This window comes from Aulonocara stuartgranti (assembly GCF_965226115.1).
Source record: "Aulonocara stuartgranti genome assembly, chromosome: 23".
Classification (NCBI taxonomy): domain Eukaryota; kingdom Metazoa; phylum Chordata; class Actinopteri; order Cichliformes; family Cichlidae; genus Aulonocara; species Aulonocara stuartgranti.
The window spans coordinates 8,790,166-8,807,714 of NC_138958.1; the positions used below are offsets into that span (position 1 = coordinate 8,790,166).

At 37.8% G+C, this 17,549-nt stretch overlaps 3 protein-coding genes across 6 annotated transcripts in view; 2 read left to right on the forward strand and 1 right to left on the reverse strand.

Moving 5' to 3' along the window:
* Positions 1-4,130: 4,130 nt before the first annotated feature.
* On the forward strand, positions 4,131-8,092 carry LOC309700475 (uncharacterized protein; the record flags this gene model as incomplete). 2 transcript variants are annotated; one of them, XM_082524009.1, is made up of 6 exons in its annotated part: positions 4,131-4,249; positions 4,834-4,967; positions 5,270-6,936; positions 7,050-7,154; positions 7,264-7,528; positions 7,883-8,092. In XM_082524009.1, the coding sequence occupies exons 4-6, from the start codon at positions 7,090-7,092 to the stop codon at positions 8,090-8,092; spliced, it is 540 nt and encodes a 179-aa protein (XP_082380135.1). In that variant the 5' UTR covers positions 4,131-4,249; positions 4,834-4,967; positions 5,270-6,936; positions 7,050-7,089. The 2 variants fall into 2 exon arrangements, with proteins under 2 accessions (XP_082380135.1, XP_082380136.1); XM_082524010.1 differs by lacking the exon at positions 4,834-4,967.
* Positions 8,093-8,644: 552 nt separating this feature from the next.
* Positions 8,645-12,511, reverse strand: LOC309700163 (G2/M phase-specific E3 ubiquitin-protein ligase-like; the record flags this gene model as incomplete). The annotated part of the gene is made up of 12 exons (XM_082523609.1): positions 12,480-12,511; positions 12,133-12,371; positions 11,711-11,814; positions 11,334-11,596; positions 11,041-11,238; positions 10,864-10,950; positions 10,607-10,705; positions 10,250-10,404; positions 10,001-10,129; positions 9,633-9,773; positions 9,241-9,358; positions 8,645-8,862 (listed from the first exon to the last, which is right to left on the reverse strand). The coding sequence occupies exons 3-12, from the start codon at positions 11,737-11,739 to the stop codon at positions 8,645-8,647; spliced, it is 1,437 nt and encodes a 478-aa protein (XP_082379735.1). The 5' UTR covers positions 11,740-11,814; positions 12,133-12,371; positions 12,480-12,511.
* A 3,822-nt stretch (positions 12,512-16,333) lies between these two features.
* The window catches only part of lnx1 (ligand of numb-protein X 1), a 36,973-nt gene continuing 35,757 nt past the window's right edge, over positions 16,334-17,549 (forward strand). For all 3 annotated transcript variants that reach the window (XM_082524012.1, XM_082524015.1, XM_082524014.1), the window contains exon 1: positions 16,334-16,647. The gene's annotated coding sequence lies outside the window, so the exon portion shown is untranslated. The remainder of the gene's footprint in view (positions 16,648-17,549) is intronic.

Here is a 17,549-nt window from a genome sequence, read left to right on the forward strand (position 1 = left end):
ATCCCCGAGAGAAGTAAAGCAAGTGTGTAAGTACATCTCTGAATGTAAAGCATTCCTGCATTAAGCTTAACAAGCGACTGCCTCTCCTGCTGCTACTTCAATCATGAAACTGCTTATAATGATCAGCTGATCGGCTTTTCTGTTGCGAGTCCGTGTCTCTAGTTTGTTTTTGGCCCACTTTGCACCAGAAAGAGGAAACCAGCGGCTGAACAACAGCAGCACGTTTAAGCTTGATCAGCTGTTGTTAGAATTTATTTATTATTACTTTCTACTCGAGGATCTTTTTCTACGTAGCTGACGGCTGGTAACTGAGCAGGGGCGGATCTAGCAAAGTTTAGCCAGGGGGGCCGATAGGGCATGAACAGGGAAAAGGGGGCACAAAGACATACTTTTCTTTCTTATTCTCATTTAAAATGTCTAATAAATAAAAGCTTTTAATAAATAATTATCTGACACCCAAAGTTTTAATTTGATGTAAAATGAATAGAAGTCAATTACTGTATATAGTGACTATTAAGTCTAATATATATACCCTAGTAAGCTATAGCACTTTTTCCTTTGGGAAGGTACCATCTGTGCAGTCTGCAATTTTGTTGAAGAAAGATGTTGAATCTATTTAATATTTCTTGAAAAATAATTGATTTCTGTGCATTTTTTTTCACACTGCATCAAATTAAGGTTGATTACGTCGATTAAGCATCATGAGGTGGAGCGTGAGGGGTGGTTCCCTATTTTTTATTTATTTATTTTTGTTGCTGGGAGTTGGAACCCTATTAGTTAGGTTGCTTAATATTTATGCTAAGTACTCTTTAAAATACCAGAATAGGGAGGATGGTGTAGGTTTAAGTTTATTAGATTGATCAGTATTGCTGAACTATGAAACATTTTTTTTTGCATACAGGTATAACAGAATAGCTTTAGTGTAGTTGTTGTTTTAAACTTGAGTATGAACTTATACAAAATGCAGCAAGATATTTAAAAAACAGTTTTGTTGATTAAAAAACACTATATCAGATTCATATCGGTATCGGCAGATATCCAAATTTATGATATCGGTATCGGACATAAAAAAGTGGTATCGTGCCATCTCTACTTTGTTGTCTGGGTCAACTTTGCTAGTGAGAGACAGAGAGAGGCGTTGAAAGGGTGCTCCAGTGGGACTTATTGTTTCGGAGGAAAACATGAACACAGTGTACAGTCGAGTCTTAATAGCTTACTTACAACTGGGCTCGTCAGGCACTCTTCTTGGCTGCAGTGGTTATTATTATATTTACATGCTTCCATCTCCCGTTTCTGCTCGATGACAACTCGTACTTTTCCACTTTCCTTTTTCTCCCTCTCTCGCTCACAGACACATAATAACGGGTATGGCAGTCCATTCTCCCTGCAGCACGGACTACACTGCCCATGAGGCTACATTCTTTAGGGCTGTAACACTCTACTTATTGCGTTCATATTAAATAACTTTTGTGAATAATTTTTTTAAATATTGCTTCACGTCATTATGCGGGCCGCAAGTAGAGGTGACATGGGCCGCGAGATTGAGACACAGGCATTAGAGCCTCTGTGTGTTTTGTTTGGGTTTCCACCGGCGTGGAAACCAAAAATAGACAGGACATAGCCTTTGAAACAAGGAAATACCGCTGAGTAATCCATTCATTTCAACAAAGTAACTGTATTCTGAATACCACCTTTTTAAACGGTAACTGTAACGGAATACAGTTACTCATATTTTTTATTTTAAATATGTAACAGCGGTACATGTATTCTGTTACTCCCCAACACTGTTTCCCATTTTATATTTATATACTAGCAAATACAGCTAACAAATGATCCCTGGTTAGCTTATCACATAGCACATTCCCAAAGACGTTTACTGGAGCTCACAGTATATTTGGGAGGTTTGGTGAGTCATTTTTTCCTGCTGTACCAGATCTGAAGTTTCACTTACTTACCAAGTCACAATTCACAACCTGACCACACCCGTAAACAAATCTGTATTCGTGAATGCGGCTGGGAAGTCATCCTGTAGTTTCACTGGGAAGTGTAAATCCATTTCACATGACTTCACCTTGTTTTTGCAGTAGCTACAGGGATGCCACTGGGATTTTAGTTGGACTTCTGATTTTGAACTTTATTTGTGCTTAAAACTTTGTATTAAAAATGTCCCTCATGTTTTTATATATAGTAGTAACCAGAGATGGGTAATCTGTTTACTTTTTTCAAGTAACGACTAAAGTAAGGGATTACTATTGCAAAAACGGTAATTAGATTACTGTTACTTTCCCGTAGTAACGCTGCGTTACTGCGTTACTAAAACCGTGATTTCTTGCCAGAATGTCTCACGACAGTGACGTAAGCGAGTGCGCCGTTAGTGACAACAGCAACAATGGTTAATATATCGATTGTGGGAGAGAGTATGAGCGTGCAGCGTTTAAAGCGTGGAAGTACTGACCTTACGTGCAGCGTTTAAAGCGTGGAAGTACTGACCTTACTTTGAGTTTGATTCCATAAAAAGTGACAAAAACATTAGTGTCCATCGTGCGTGGGAAGAAAACTTCTTTTTACAGCGAAAAAAACCCCTAAACTTCCGAGCAAGCACCGAGTGTGCAACGACGCAATGGGAAATTCACAGAGAAACTCGCGGATTCTTCCACTGACCGCTGCGGCACACCTGCACCAGGGTAAACCTCCGCCTACCGTAGTCCTGCTTTACAGGTGAAAATAGAGCAACAGGACCGCTGAGTCTTTGACTTTATTTATTTTCTGCTGTGTTTTACTTGCATCTATTTGAAAGAGTGAGTGTAAACACAAAAAATATTTTATTTTATGTGCTGGAATGTGTAGAAAATAGGTTTATATGTTAAAGTAATTTATTCAACTCAGAGAATGTTGCATATAATTAAATTTTTGCTTGATGCATAAAGTTAAAAGATTAAAACTGATAAAACAAGTTAAAAAAAAGAGACTTTTCCATTTGATTACATTTTGTATGATGGATTATGTAGAAAAAGTCGAATTGGGCTGAAAGATCTATCGCTTTATCACCTATTCAGGTTGTAAATCGTGTTTTTAAAAAGTAACTAAGTAACTAAGTAATTAATTACTTTTGAAAATAAGTAATCAGTAAAGTAACGGGATTACTTTTTGGGGGAAGTAATCAGTAATTAGTTACTGATTACTTTTTTTTTCAAGTAACTTGACCAACACTGGTAGTAACAGCAGATGGGTTTTAATATATCTTGTGCGGTTTATATTTATACTAGATACTATTTATCTTTCATAACTGCATATTATAATCTCATAGCTCTCTACCTTTTTTATTTATTATATCTACATCTTTTATATTTATTTTAATTGCACATCATTATGGAACTCCAAAGTGTTCAAAATTAAATAAATAAATAAGTCATGATGAAATAAATAACTATGTGAATAAATAAGACACAGATATGTAATGTGAGAATGATATTGTGAAATAATTGAACACATTTTGAAAAAAAGCTCATTATTGTGAAATATATTGCATTCTGCTATAAAAATTTACTTGTTATTGTGAAATATTATTTCATGATCATTATTTTTCACAATAACAGAGATTATTCCTGAGGTATTTTATTTATTCCCAGCCGTTTTTAATCCAAAATGTCCTTTTTTTCAAAGTCAGTCTTTATTTCAAAATCCCGTTTTTCCCAATGGCCTATTTATTTCATAATGCGACTTTTCAGCAGAATGACTTTGTCTGTCAATCAGTGTGAGTGGGCTTGACCTTTGCGCCTATTGGCTGATCGTTTACTATCGACTAGTTTTCCTGGATACCTGCTCCTCGGACGGCTGCTACAGGTAGCAAAAACGTGCTAGGTCAAAAGTCACGGAGGATGGCGGACTGGTGTGAACTTCAGTCAATTCTGCTCATTTTAGCAGATCAGATAGAGAGGGATCATTTACCTGTAGATACTGTTTTGAGTCGTTTAGATGATGTTTCTGAAATGCTTGGGATGATAATTGCTCTTCAAGATGTTAGCATCGATGACACCATTGTCGAAAGTTTAAGATCAATTCAGCACCGTGTTCGTTTGGAATACGCCGAGGAAGAACAGTCTTCAAATGTTGGTCGTCCACTTCTTGAAATCCCGGCTGCAGCACTCAGGACTTTAGTGCTGTCCGGTATAACCATCGGGGTAATTGCCGATATGTTTTCTGTGTCTCCGAGCACAATTAGGAGGAGAATGACGGAGGAAGGTCTAAGGTAAGTTTATGCTGTAATTTAACACCTGTGTGAGTCTGTACACAGCATTATTTAGATGTTGACCTTAATTATGACGTTTGATATTGAAATATTATCGCTTACTTTTTTATTGTGAATGTCTAAAATAAGCGTGGCAGCTACGGCTAATGCTATCGGCGCCATCTTGTTGTTGAGACACGTTTAGCTGGCGCAGTGTTAGCTGTTAGAGTGTGTTAACTCGGAGACTTGGCGGCAGTGGAACCTGTAGGAACCTTTTACACAGAGTAAACCCACCAGCTTTCCACAGTCTACTTACTTATCACATCTTGGTAGACAGCAGGGTCATTAGTGCTTTAAATAGTACATAGTTGAATGTTTCATTGCTGTTTGCAGCTAATTGTTCTCTGATAACACATAACAAAGTTGATGTTAAATAGCAAGTTTATTGAAATGGTTTTGTCTATTACAGCAGCGTTTTAAATATCATACTTTCTCTGGTGTCTTCAGTAAAGCTAAAACAAGAATACATTTACGTCCTTGGTTCTTTCAGGAAAACGTTTTGTTGAGACTTGCTGTTATACTAAAAAAAAAAAAATTATGTGCAGAAAATCTGATAGGTATTCTTCTATTGGGAATGAGGACTTGGATGCAAAAGTGCTGGACATTCAGCGTCATCACCCAAATGCCAGCTGCAGAATGATGATGGGACATCTACGATCCAGTGGCATACACATTCAAAGTAAGCTGATATTGTTTGAATATCCAAACACCAGTTTCTGGTCCAGAAAGCATGTGTCAGTGTAGCCATGATGTGATATTATAATGTAGGCATCAAAAATGACTAGGCATGTTCGCATCACTGTTATGCAGTTATGTTCCTGTTTGAACCAGTTTGTACATGATTCTCTGTCCCTAGTAAATCTGTACAGCACCTGGATACTTACCTGAAGCAATGAAGATCTGTCTCATAAGCATTACAGTGTTTACAATACAGTCTTTTTGTAGTTGTTAGTACTAAGACATGATCTGTTTGTTAATCAGGATTTCGACTGATGGATTCAATGAGACGAGTCAATCCAGAAGGGGTCATGATGCGACGGTTATCTATTCAGACTGCAAGGCGTCGTCAGTACAGTGTACCAGCACCAAATCACCTTTGGCATATCGATGGAAATCATAAACTAATTCGGTCAGTACTTGCATCACCTTTTCCCTATTCCATTGAGGTAACAGAATGCATGTATAAAATTGTAAAATGAAGCCTTGAGTTTGTAAATGTCATCTTAAATGCTGTCATATAAGGCCATTTACAGGATTTGCTATAGTCATGTCTGAGGCTTTACATTATGCATGTGATTCCTTGCACTACAGATCTTTCTGTAAAGTGTTTAAGTTTCCCTTCTATTATTTCTTTTACATTCCTGTTATAACATGTTGTCACTTTATATGGAACTGAAATATTGGTCTTGCTTGTATGTAACTGGGGACTAGGGCTGCCACAAACGATTATTTTGATAGTCGACTAGTCACCGATTATTTATGCGATTAGTCGACTAATCAGATCATCATCCACTGGACGTAAAACTACAGCTTATTGCACCAGCAGCATCTGCTCTTATATAACTATCATTAGCTTACAGCTTTAAGCTTTTAAGGTGCTAACTAAAAATAAAGACAAGATGATAGTTTATTAAATTTTAATGAAATTTGCAGATTGTTTTGGTAAAGTTTAATAAACTCCTTGCTATCTAAAATATAACAGGACACCGGAGTATATTCTCCAGCATCTCACACTTCTGATAATCAGCTGTCTGCTTGACGTTTATTCAGCTGTGTAAAAACTATAACTTTAATCTCAGCCAAACCGATTTACTCAGGAACAAATAAAATACTAAAAAAAAAAAAAAGCCAAACAACAACATTTTTAATTTATCTAAGTGACTCATATATATTTAACCTGAGTCGCGAAAGACGGCGGTGGGTTTGAAAACAATTTGCCGGGAGTCCAGTGTTCTCACGGCGCTAGTGACCTAGCCCCCGGCTAGCTATCGAGCTAGTGGGTAACAGACGTCTCCGAAAACGTCGGAGCGCTTTTGAAAATATGTGGTGTCTTGATAAACTGAGCAGATATTTGAGGTTTACACAGCTACATTCTCGCCTGAAAATATGTTAAACGTTTATTTTGTGACCCAGAAAGAATAATAAGAGTAATATTAAAACTAACTAGCTACCGCCATTGTTGGAAACTAAGCTGGGCCGCGCTATGAATTCTGGGACACAGCTGCTTCTTCTTCTTCTTCGGGGTTTAACGGCAGCTGGCATCCTTGTACATGCAGTGCTGCCATCTTCTGTTTCAGTCCGTTATTACACTCTTAAATCCTGCTATTATTCCTGCGTCTTTTGCGATCTTACAAAGCTTCAAACGACACGTCGACTATTAAATCAGTCGTCGACGATTTTGATAGTCGACGTAATCGTGACTAGTCGACAAATCGTGGCAGCCCTACTGGGGACATGACAATGTTTTTTCTTGTTTTGTTTTTTTTTTAATTCTGCCTTGTCAGATGGAGATTTGTTGTCCATGGTGGGATAGATGGTTTTTCTAGGTTAATTGTCTACCTTAAAGCTGCCACCAACAACAAAGCTACAACAGTTTTTGATGGTTTCTTGTCAGCAATCAGACAATATGGCATACCGTCAAGAGTCCGGTAAGAGGTGTTTAACAAATACAGTGTGTCAAAAAACTCTGTATTGGACAGTAGTTATATTCAGATTGTTACTCTCACTGACTCGGATCAAAACTTCTCTACTTTTTTTCCAGGTCAGACAAAGGAGGGGAAAATGTGAAGGTTGCACATTTCATGGTGCAGACAATGGGGGAGAACAGGAACTCTCACATTACAGGCAGAAGTGTTCACAACCAGCGGTAAGGACAAGTAAATTGATGGCCTGTCTTACATTTTTTTCACACATGCAATTGTAATAAAACAAATGGTTTCTGAGCATAATTGACTGGTTTTCACTGTGTCTTATAGCATTGAGCGCCTGTGGAGGGATGTATATGAAAACGTCCTTGACCTTTTCTACACAATCTTCACCCAGCTGGAGATTCAAGGACTGCTCAACCCTGGTGAAGAAATTGACTTGTTTGCACTGCACAGATGCTTTTTGCATCACATTCAACATCATCTTCAGTCATTCCAGGAAGCATGGAATCAGCACGGACTCAGAACAGCAAACAACCATTCACCTCTGCAACTCTGGTTGCTGCACAGAAAGGAGGGACAAGATTTGTCACAGGTACATGACTATTTGATCCGTATTTGTTCTTCTATGTAAAACTCTACTATCTGTAGTTGAGGTGAGTTTATTTCTACTGTTCGAGTTGGTGTACCGAATATTTCTCCTGTAAGTGAAAATGTCTCTCAAGCCATTCTCTCCTTTTATTCCATCTGTCAGGTATAGATGGCAATACTTTAAACAAAGTTAAATTTGTTATACCTGAAGAGAACCAATCCTGACCTAGAATGGGTGAATGAATAATTATGCCTAAGAAACTCACATAGGCCCTGACAGACTCAATAAGTCCATCTAGGAACAGCTGCAGGAAACACCTCTTCAGTTTAGATTTAAAACATGTGCATGCTCTTTCAGGTTGATGAGGATTATGGTGTGGACTGGACAGGACCACATAATCACCGCCCATCAAATGAGATCACCATTCCTGAGATTCAGCTCCCACGTGCACTGAGTGAACGAGAGCTTGCTGTGCTACCAAACAACAACGTTTCACTCAGTCAAGCTTTGGATACCTACTGTGAAACTGTTCAGTCACTCAAACTTATGTGTGATACCACACCGTAAGTCTTCAAAGTAAGCAGGTGCAATATGTTCACACCCCTTTTTTAAGTTTCTACATCTATGGCTTTGTAGCTAATACTGACTCAAAACAGCATAACCAATTTCATTTTCAACAAAACAGTGAGTGGCTATAAAACAGGATTTGTTTTACACAGCTGTCACTTTAATAATAATAAAAATAAGTGATTTGATTTGATATTCATTTCTTGGATGTACAGTACCGGTACATGTCAACTCTGAGCAGATTTAATACAATGCACACGGTACAGTAGTATAAAATCTTAATGCAAATAAATTTTCCAGTAGCGAGAATAAAATAAACATAATGTGTAATTTATAATGTACAGTGAACAACTGATTTTGTTTTCTGAACTCTTTTTAATATAAACTGACAAAAAGCAATAAATGCACACCTGTACTGTGTATTTTACACTGTCAAGTGTATTAAAGGAACTAGAACTCACTAGATTGTCCGTTTCTTTGAACACTGAATACAGTAATGTGATGCAAGAAAGAAAAATGGTCTAATCTTACCATGTGGTTATGGAATCAATCCTAAACCAGACCAAAACCTGAGTCAGTACAGTTGAGACACACCTCAATGTCCATCAGAAATGATTCATAGGTACAGTAGTGTGCAGGAAGACGTAGTACTTCAAAACAGGTGGAAGACTTTGGAAGACTGCTGTTGACCACTTCCACAGTCATTTCTCTCGGCAAGACTTCCCATCCTGTCCAAAACTTGATGAGGGCTTTTCGTTGTGCACAAGACGCTGCAATGGAACATTGTTTTGAGCTATAATGACATCCTATATTCATTATTTTGAGTCTTTTATGGAGAAATACCTTAAAAGATGAACAATTACATAAAGAGCACAAGACATTTTTGCCCCACTCAAATTGCTGTTGTAGCTGTCATAGATATTTTTATGGTAACAAAGCTAAAAGTAGTTACATACAATTATAATGCAAATGATAATGCCACCACTCTGTTTTTTATGTATTGCATGGAGGCAGTATGGAGCAAATAAGAAAACAAAATTATACTATAGTGTACTTTGTTAATGACCCGAGATCACTGGACTGTATGTAATTTACCAAAGTATAATCAGAGAAAACCAATAGCAAAATACCTATCGCAGCAGACTTACCATTTTCAATGAAGGACCGAAGGTAGCCTGCCACTCTGCATTTATCCTCAAGAGAGCATTCCTCTTCCTCCTCATCTTCATCTTCTGTGGCAGGCCACACTATCCTTTCTAGAATAGACTGCATAAAATAGTTCACCTTGGTTAATTTTTTCTCTTAAATGCTACAAGATAAAATAAGCTTAATTTGTCATTTTATATCTTTACTTATCTTGTAGTCTTAAGAGCGTCAGCAACATTAGGTGTATTTTTATTAAATGTAACCCAGCTGTTCGACTAGCCCAAGCATACAAAATAGTATATTGATGTTTTGTGTCAACAATTAATGTTCATCCTTCATAAATTAACCAAATACCTTTACTATTCAGATGTTAAAAGATGTGACCTGACTTTACCTCACAACAGGGAGCAGTCTCTGATTCCCTTGGTAAGAAAAGAGGAATGATGTCTGATCTTTCTGTCAGAAGCGGCCATACCATGGTCTCCTTAAGCCCTTTCCTCAGCTGCTTGACTTGACGGCTTGTTCGTGTTATGACCTACAACAGTGAGACCAAACCAAAACTGAAGTGTGAGTCCGTAAAGTAAAACACACTTTAAATGTTAAATACTTAAAGAACATCCACTGTACTGATAAAGCATTTCAAATGGCCTCCAAAGAGATTTTTTTAATGTATATGAAAAATGTACTTATTCACATCCAAAGGTTTGATTTGCTTTTCTATTTAAAATTTACATTTATTGGGGAGAGTAAGTCCGTACTCACAGCGTGGAATAGCAGACGTTCATACAGCCACTTTCTATTGGTTTGTGTGACACCTGGCAGGTCCCAAGCCAGGGCTAGCTCGAGAACATTTCTTCGTTCCAGTTCTGTTAATTCAGCAGTGCCATCAAGCTAGGACAGAGGGGAAAAAAATTAGTCAGTAGTAGGTACTGATGGCTATTCAATCTTGTCTCTAAATTTAATATTTAGTGAAATAGTAATTCTTTAAAATAATGGTACAAAAATGCAAACCAGCTGAATAGTGCTGCGGATATCAATATCAGGGCAATCCTCAATCTGAACTGTAGCTGTTTCAGGTGAGCCACCAAAAAGGACATGGATGATTGCAGGACTTATACCAGACACACACGGTCCACCATGAATGAATGAATGTCCCATTATTCTTCCTAAGATCAAACATAATAAATTCACTTAGCCTAACATTGCATGGGGGTAAAGACAAACAGTTTTGTAACTGTATTCAATCTAGTTTTCATCTTTATGGTTACAGTTAGGATAATGTAACACAAGTAATGCTTTTTCCTTTAGTGCTGCACATGTATTATTTTAAATTACTATTCCTCTTATTTCTGTACATAACTTTCTTACCTGCCACCAAAAACATGTCACTCTCAAGCAAGGTCTGAGAAGTGGATGGAGTCAAGTGTTCTGGCTCACCGTCAAACAGTCTTGTAAGATCTGTGTTCCCTGAAAAGAGTACATCTAGGTTATGGTGAGTATGAGAAATCCAGGCAGTAATTTTAACACAATTAACTCATTTACATAACAAATACATTTTCTTTACATGAATAAATATTCTCTTATTTAATCCACTATACATGTGCCCAGTCTAGTTTCATACATACCAAAATTCAAATGCAAACCAGACTGTACTAGAGAAACTGCCTTTGAGAAGAAGAATCTCTTCATCCCTTCTCCAACAGCAACATCCCCTAAAAGGAAGAAGGAAAAAAAAAAACTTGTGAAGTTTCGGATTAGTCAGTCACTGGATTTCTAATGTTTTCACAATACAGAAAAAATACCTTCCAGTTTGCAGCTGACAGGGCCCGCCCACTCTACCTTTGGAGCTTTGTAGAGGGAGATAAGTGATCTCTGTTGATCCACAATACTTTCCCGCAAGTCCATTTGCAGGACTACTGCCTTTCTTGTCTCATACTTTGAAAGTAACTCGGACTTGTAGAGCCAGGCTGCTCTGGTTGCATCTTGTTCACATTTCCACTCTGAATTTGTATGGATCACATGAATCAAAAGAAATAAAATATATGTATTTTTTGCCATTTGTCTGGTATCTTCCTAACTTAATTCCTGTCACTACCTGGTTTTTCCCCTAGAAGTGACTTTTCCTCATCTTGATGAGATGCATCTTCCTGCACTACCACCATATCACCTGACGATTGCTCTGCTCTTGCTGAGGTTATGGTGGATTCCAAGATGATACTATCTGGTTCCTCTACCCCGCAGGACAGATTCCAGGCATCACTGTTGCTACAGGATGGGACCTCTGACCTTGCTGTTGTACTACGAGTCTGCCTAGCCTGACTTTCAGTAACAGACTGAGGTTCAGCACCACTCAATGAACTGTGAGAGGGATTGGCAGAGATTTCAGCATCCATCACCAATATATACAAAGTGGACTTACTTAGTTTCCACACTATATACTAAAATATATAGAAAATCAAAGATGTTCCTTACCTTGTGCATTTAGTGATGTGGTTTTTCATTTTATTTAAAGGAATGTTAATGTCACAATTCAGGCATTTTGTGGGGGGTCCGTGTTGCTGGAGGGTTGTCAGGCTCTACAGAGAATATGGAGATAAAAATATATATATACATTTGGTGCATACTGTGATAAAAAATGTTTTGACAGTTCTGCAATCGCATTTGCCAACGTGAGAAGCAGAAACAAATTGTAAACACAAAATTACATATCTCCTTCTAAACCTTTTCTAAGAATTGCTTACATACACATTCAGAACCATTATTACTCATATGCAGTCATGTTTCTAACCAGCTGACAGCTAAAGTGATTTGACACATAGTTGAGCTTAGCTAGCCATTTGAACTAGTTTATTAATACATGCAAATAACATATTCTGACCCTAGTCATTACTCACGTCTTCCAAATCAATACTTTTCTGCAGTGGCCTTATATAGATCAAAGCTTGTCCAATTCCACTCAATGGACTGCGGAGATATCGCACTGTATATCCAGTGTCTGGGCTTGGGATTGTGCACAGGTTACGGCTTCGTGTTGTACCAGAGATTCTCAGCAGTTCAAACCCTCCTGTGTCTTTAAGCTGAGGGAAGGTATCCTCAATCTTTGCCTTGACCACTTCTGGGTCATCATCCCTTCCTATAAAACACATTACTTGCTGTACATTACTACAAAAATGGTACATATAACAGTAAAAATGTAGTTAAACTGAATCTTGAAATATTAACAAATGACATGTAGCATCACCTTGGAATGAAATCCGTTTCTCTCCAAGTCCAGCTGCTGCTAGGTCAAATTTGACTCACTCTGTAAGGGGCAAACAGTCTTGCGACTTCAGCTTTAAAAAGGGAAAAACAATATTATAGAAAACATTCTAAAAGCTTAGATTAATTGCTACTTAATTTGCAAGTATTATACCCGCTTACAAAATCACTACATTGAACTAGAATTGCTTTATTTTCATTCACATAGATTACTTGACTTCCATATTAGCAGAGAAAATAAGACACTTTAAAACGACATGATTTAACTATTACCTACAACAATGTAAACAGTGATACAGACATTAACCCAGAAGACGATTATCTTCTCTTACCTAATTTATTAAGTTCTTTGCTATGATAAAAAACAGTATAAAAAATTTGTGACTGAACTGATTAAAAAGCTCATTTTTGGCAGACAGACTAACCAAGAAGTAATAACATCGTTACTTACCCTGAACAGCGTTTCGTGGAGTGGAGCTAGCTGTGATAGCGTTAGCGTTTGCTAACGTTAACATTGTGATGTTTTGATGAGAACTTGGACCAGGGACCGCTTCATCTCCAGTATGCTGCTGCAACACTCTCTCAGACTGAGGTGAAGACGTACAATCTAAGCGGTTAGCAACTTCTCTGAGTAACTCAGAAACGGACTTGTTTCCTGCAGCCATGCCCTTCACAAGAATTGATACACCTGTAACGTTATTCGCGCCCAGTGTTTTGCATTTGTCGGTGCCTTAAGTTTATCTTGAGCTGCATACTGCCGCCAGCTGCATAGGAGACGCATTGCTCCATTAAACCTAAATCGACAATTCATGTGCTATTACTTATGTCTGAGTAAAGGAGCAACCAATCACACGAGTGGCTCCGCCCTGTCTCTCTTGATTGACAGACAAAGTCATTCTGCTGAAAAGTCGCATTATGAAATAAATAGGCCATCGGGAAAAACGGGATTTTGAAATAAAGACTGACTTTGAAAAAAAGGACATTTTGGAATAAAAACGGCTGGAAATAAATAAAATGCCTCAGGAATAATCTCTGTCATTGTGAAAAATAAAGACCATGAAATAATATTTCACAATAATAAGTAAATTTATATAGCAGAATGGAATATATTTCACAATAATGAGCATTTATTTCAAAATGTGTTCAATTATTTCACAATATCATTCTTACATTACATATCTGTGTCTTATTTATTCACATAGTTATTTATTTCATCATGACTTATTTATTTATTTAATTTTGAACACTTTTGGAGTTCCATACATCATGGCTCGTTTCAATCCTGTTTATGCCCTGTGCATATTGCAGAACTGACAATGAAGTTGACTTGAACTTTGATTTGTTTTTCTTGAGAGGTTTGCAGTTCTTCCCCCTATTTTGTCCAGCCAAAGCCTGCATGTCTCATATTGCTACAACAAAAATGGTATTTTGGCCACAGAATAACAGAAGATACCAAGTGCAGTAATAGCTAAATGTAACATCTTTATTGTAATATAAATATAAACTTAAAATACATTGAGTTGGTGCTTTAGTGTAAATGTTAAGTGTTTGTTTTTTTGGAACAGGCAAAACGCATGACCTTAAAAAGCCACACAGGCTCTTTTTCTTGGCCTGATACCCAGTGGTATGCTCATGATACCAAAATGCTTGCAACGCCACTGACTCACACCTGCACTCCTACAACGTCTGCGTTGAATAACCACAATAGAAAGACAAGAAGGATGCCATCTCCTTGGTGATGTTGGAGCTGGCTCGGTTGCATCTATTTGATTACTTTCATTCTGTTCTTTCCTGTCTTCATTATTCATGGTAGGCAAGGCATTTGCATTGATACCATGAAATATGGATGCTCTGTGGAAGGAAAAGAGAGACAACCGACCTTTCACTGCCACATGAGAATGGATAAAAAAAGAACTTAATAAAGGCTGTTTCAAATACTGAGTTAAAAGAGAAATAGTCCCTGTCTTTTTTGTCAGCCAGATTTTTTGTGTTGTTGTTTTTTTTTTCTCCATTCGCATCTGCCATCTGAATTCAAATCATTGCACGGTACTTAGAGGAAATATGTCAGAGGAATGTGAAACAGTTAAGCTGTGAAAAAAATGGAGAAAACAGTAAAACTGTTTGGTGTGTGTGTTTCTGAGAGATGGAGAAATAAGAGAAAGGCAGGGAAGTTTGCTAGGAAGAAGGTGGGGATTGGTTTCACCTGCACTACAGTGTTTAGATAAGCTCCAGCAGCAGGGAGCTGAGGAATCAGCAGAAATGAAACAGGATGCAGGTTCAACTCAGCACTTCAAAGAGAACTTAAGAGTTCAAGAAACTTAAAATCTTTGATTCACTGCAGCAATACACACTGTATAATTTAGCATAAGGCGAATTTCATGAGCGTTCCTGACTCTTAGTACATCCTGCCATATCATACTGTTTGCCAGAGTCCTGCTGAGAAGAGAAGAGAAGAGAAGAGAAGAGAAGAGAAGAGAAGAGAAGAGAAGAGAAGAGAAGACTGCACTTATTTAGTTGAGAAACTATTATTCATCCTGTAATTTTACAGTGATTGTGAAAATATAAGACTGGCAAATATCTCTCCGAATCCAAGAACATTTAAGTTCATGTCAACAACAACAACAACAACACATTTGCAGGATTGTGAGCTCCATGTGAACTGGAATAAACTATGCTTGAAGGTAAAAATGGACTAAACAAATGCTGCTGATACTGTGAACATGAGAAAGGATTGAACTTTACTTATCACAATCTTAAAATCGTTAAATAGATTTACTCCTGTTCATTTGTCACCTGGGAATTTGCCTTTATTGCAGTACTGAAATAAAGGATTTCTAGCCTCATGAAAACCAAATATTATACACAGAGACACAGCCTACATTGTACCTTAATTTTACTTACCTGTTTGGTTGACCCAACTGCAACTGTTTTGCTACACTTCAGTCATTTATTTTCTTTTAAGTAGCCCATCTGTTTGTTCTCTTCATGCACTCAAAATAAGCTTCAGATGACGGGGGGAAAAAAAACTCTGACAGGTACTGCATAATAATATGTTACAAGTGTGTACTGTTTGAGAATATTCTTAATAAACAAGCTAAATGATTCAGCTCTGTCTGCGTCATTGAGTGACTCATAAAGAATTGTCACTTCATGTCTGCAGTTAGTCTGGAGCACCTGTGGCTCACAGTATCTGTGTTTAAAGAGCAGCCTGAGGTAGGAAAAGCAAAGAAGGAAGCCACACGTGAAAACACAAAGGATAACAACTGTTTTGTGCAAAGCTGGAATCACACGCATGGATTTAAAAGCAGCTTTTCTAAAGGAAAGCTTAGACAATGATAAGAAAGAAAGTCACATACAACTAGCAAGTATTCCGATTCCTGTCTTGTAGAAAGGTTTAAATGCTTACTCTACAGTACCTGGCAACATTATAAAAACCTGAGACATGTTGTCATTTACTCAGATTATGGGCTTTCTGCTAAACTACAGAGCACAGTGTTTCTGTTTCAGTAAGTGGTCTACAGAAAATCAATCATGTAGGTGTTTGAAATGCTTAGTGGGTTATTAAATCTTTGCCATGTTATAGAAAGGTCCTGTCTGAACTTGTAGTTTAAGCCACTGGTGGCATTTTGCATGACATTTTAGTTCATTAAAAATATTTTTGTTATTAGCACTAGTCACTTTTGAAGTGTTTCAGTTGCCTTTTACACAAAGTTCAAGGTTTCATTTCCTCTGCCCACACTGTTTTAGAAGAAAATCCAGCTTCTGCTGAACTCCCAGTACAGGTTTGGGCAGTTCTCTTATTTACCTTTTCTCTAACCACGCCTCTATTCTCTGCCCACTTCCTGATCACCTTTGCCTGTCTAGAGGTGAGCAGGTTCTGGGCTCACACAGGAGAAATCCTCTCCGCTTTGGACTCATTCCGTATTTTATAAAGTCCAGCAGCAGGATAAAATTTCTCTCTTTCTACATGAAGACTGTCAGCCGGTCTCCGGTTTGCTTGAGTTGGACAAAGTCCTCTTTACGGAGTCATTTAACTCTCCTGTCCTTCCCCTCCACCTCCTCTCTGAATGGTTTAAAGTTACACTGCCTGCCAGACTTTACCTGTTCAGGTGAACTGCACTGCCGAAAGTGAATGCTGCTAATGAAGCCATGTAAGTATAGTTTCCTATTTTACATTTTATTAGAAGCATGTCTGTTATTTATCTTAAATGCTTCACTAAGTTACACAAAACGTCATGCCAGCAGTTATTGCTGCTCCGGTGTTTGCATGGAAAGAATTTGCATTAAATTTGTATTTTATATGTGAGTGTAGAGTATGTCGATTTTCTCTTACCTATGTGCACTGGTGTTAAGTACAGTCTGTGCTGACCCACTCAGCCATTCAGATACAAGTGACGCTTCATGGGGTTTCACATCTGGCTTCAGCTGTTTTCCCAGATTGAGGTGTCAGGTCTGGCTCAGACTCAACGTTCAGATTGCTATGAACTCAGAGAGAGGCCAGAATACACAAACATACCCACGAGCCTAATGCAGAGATTAGTAAAAGGGCAGAAATTATACTAATATTTGATTTGCACATCCCCTGTTTATTCTAAAAGGAACAAAATGCGCTGAAGAAATCAAAAATATTATGCTGTGTTACATTTGGTGTACAGTTCAATGATAGATAGATAGATAGATAGATGGCTGATTGTTGCTGTTTTTCCAATGTTTATCGCTGTGTGATTGCAAAACAGATGTTTGTATGAAAAGAAAAAATGGCTTGTTGGAATTTTTCTGTCTCATGGACATGTCTGAACACAACTGCCTATGCTCTACAACACGTAACTTTTGTGCCTGAGTCCAGCCTGCCTTGTGCTATGTTAAGCTTAGAGTCCTTGATTATTGACCTGTCAGCAGGTTATCTGGTACTATTTAAATATTTTTATGATATGATGACTAACCCATTTGTCAATGAGGAACTTATTGTTTCCACTCTCTAAGTGAGATTTCTCCTAACACGAGTCACAGATCAGTTTATTATCTTCACGGTCTTTAAGCTACACCTGTAACA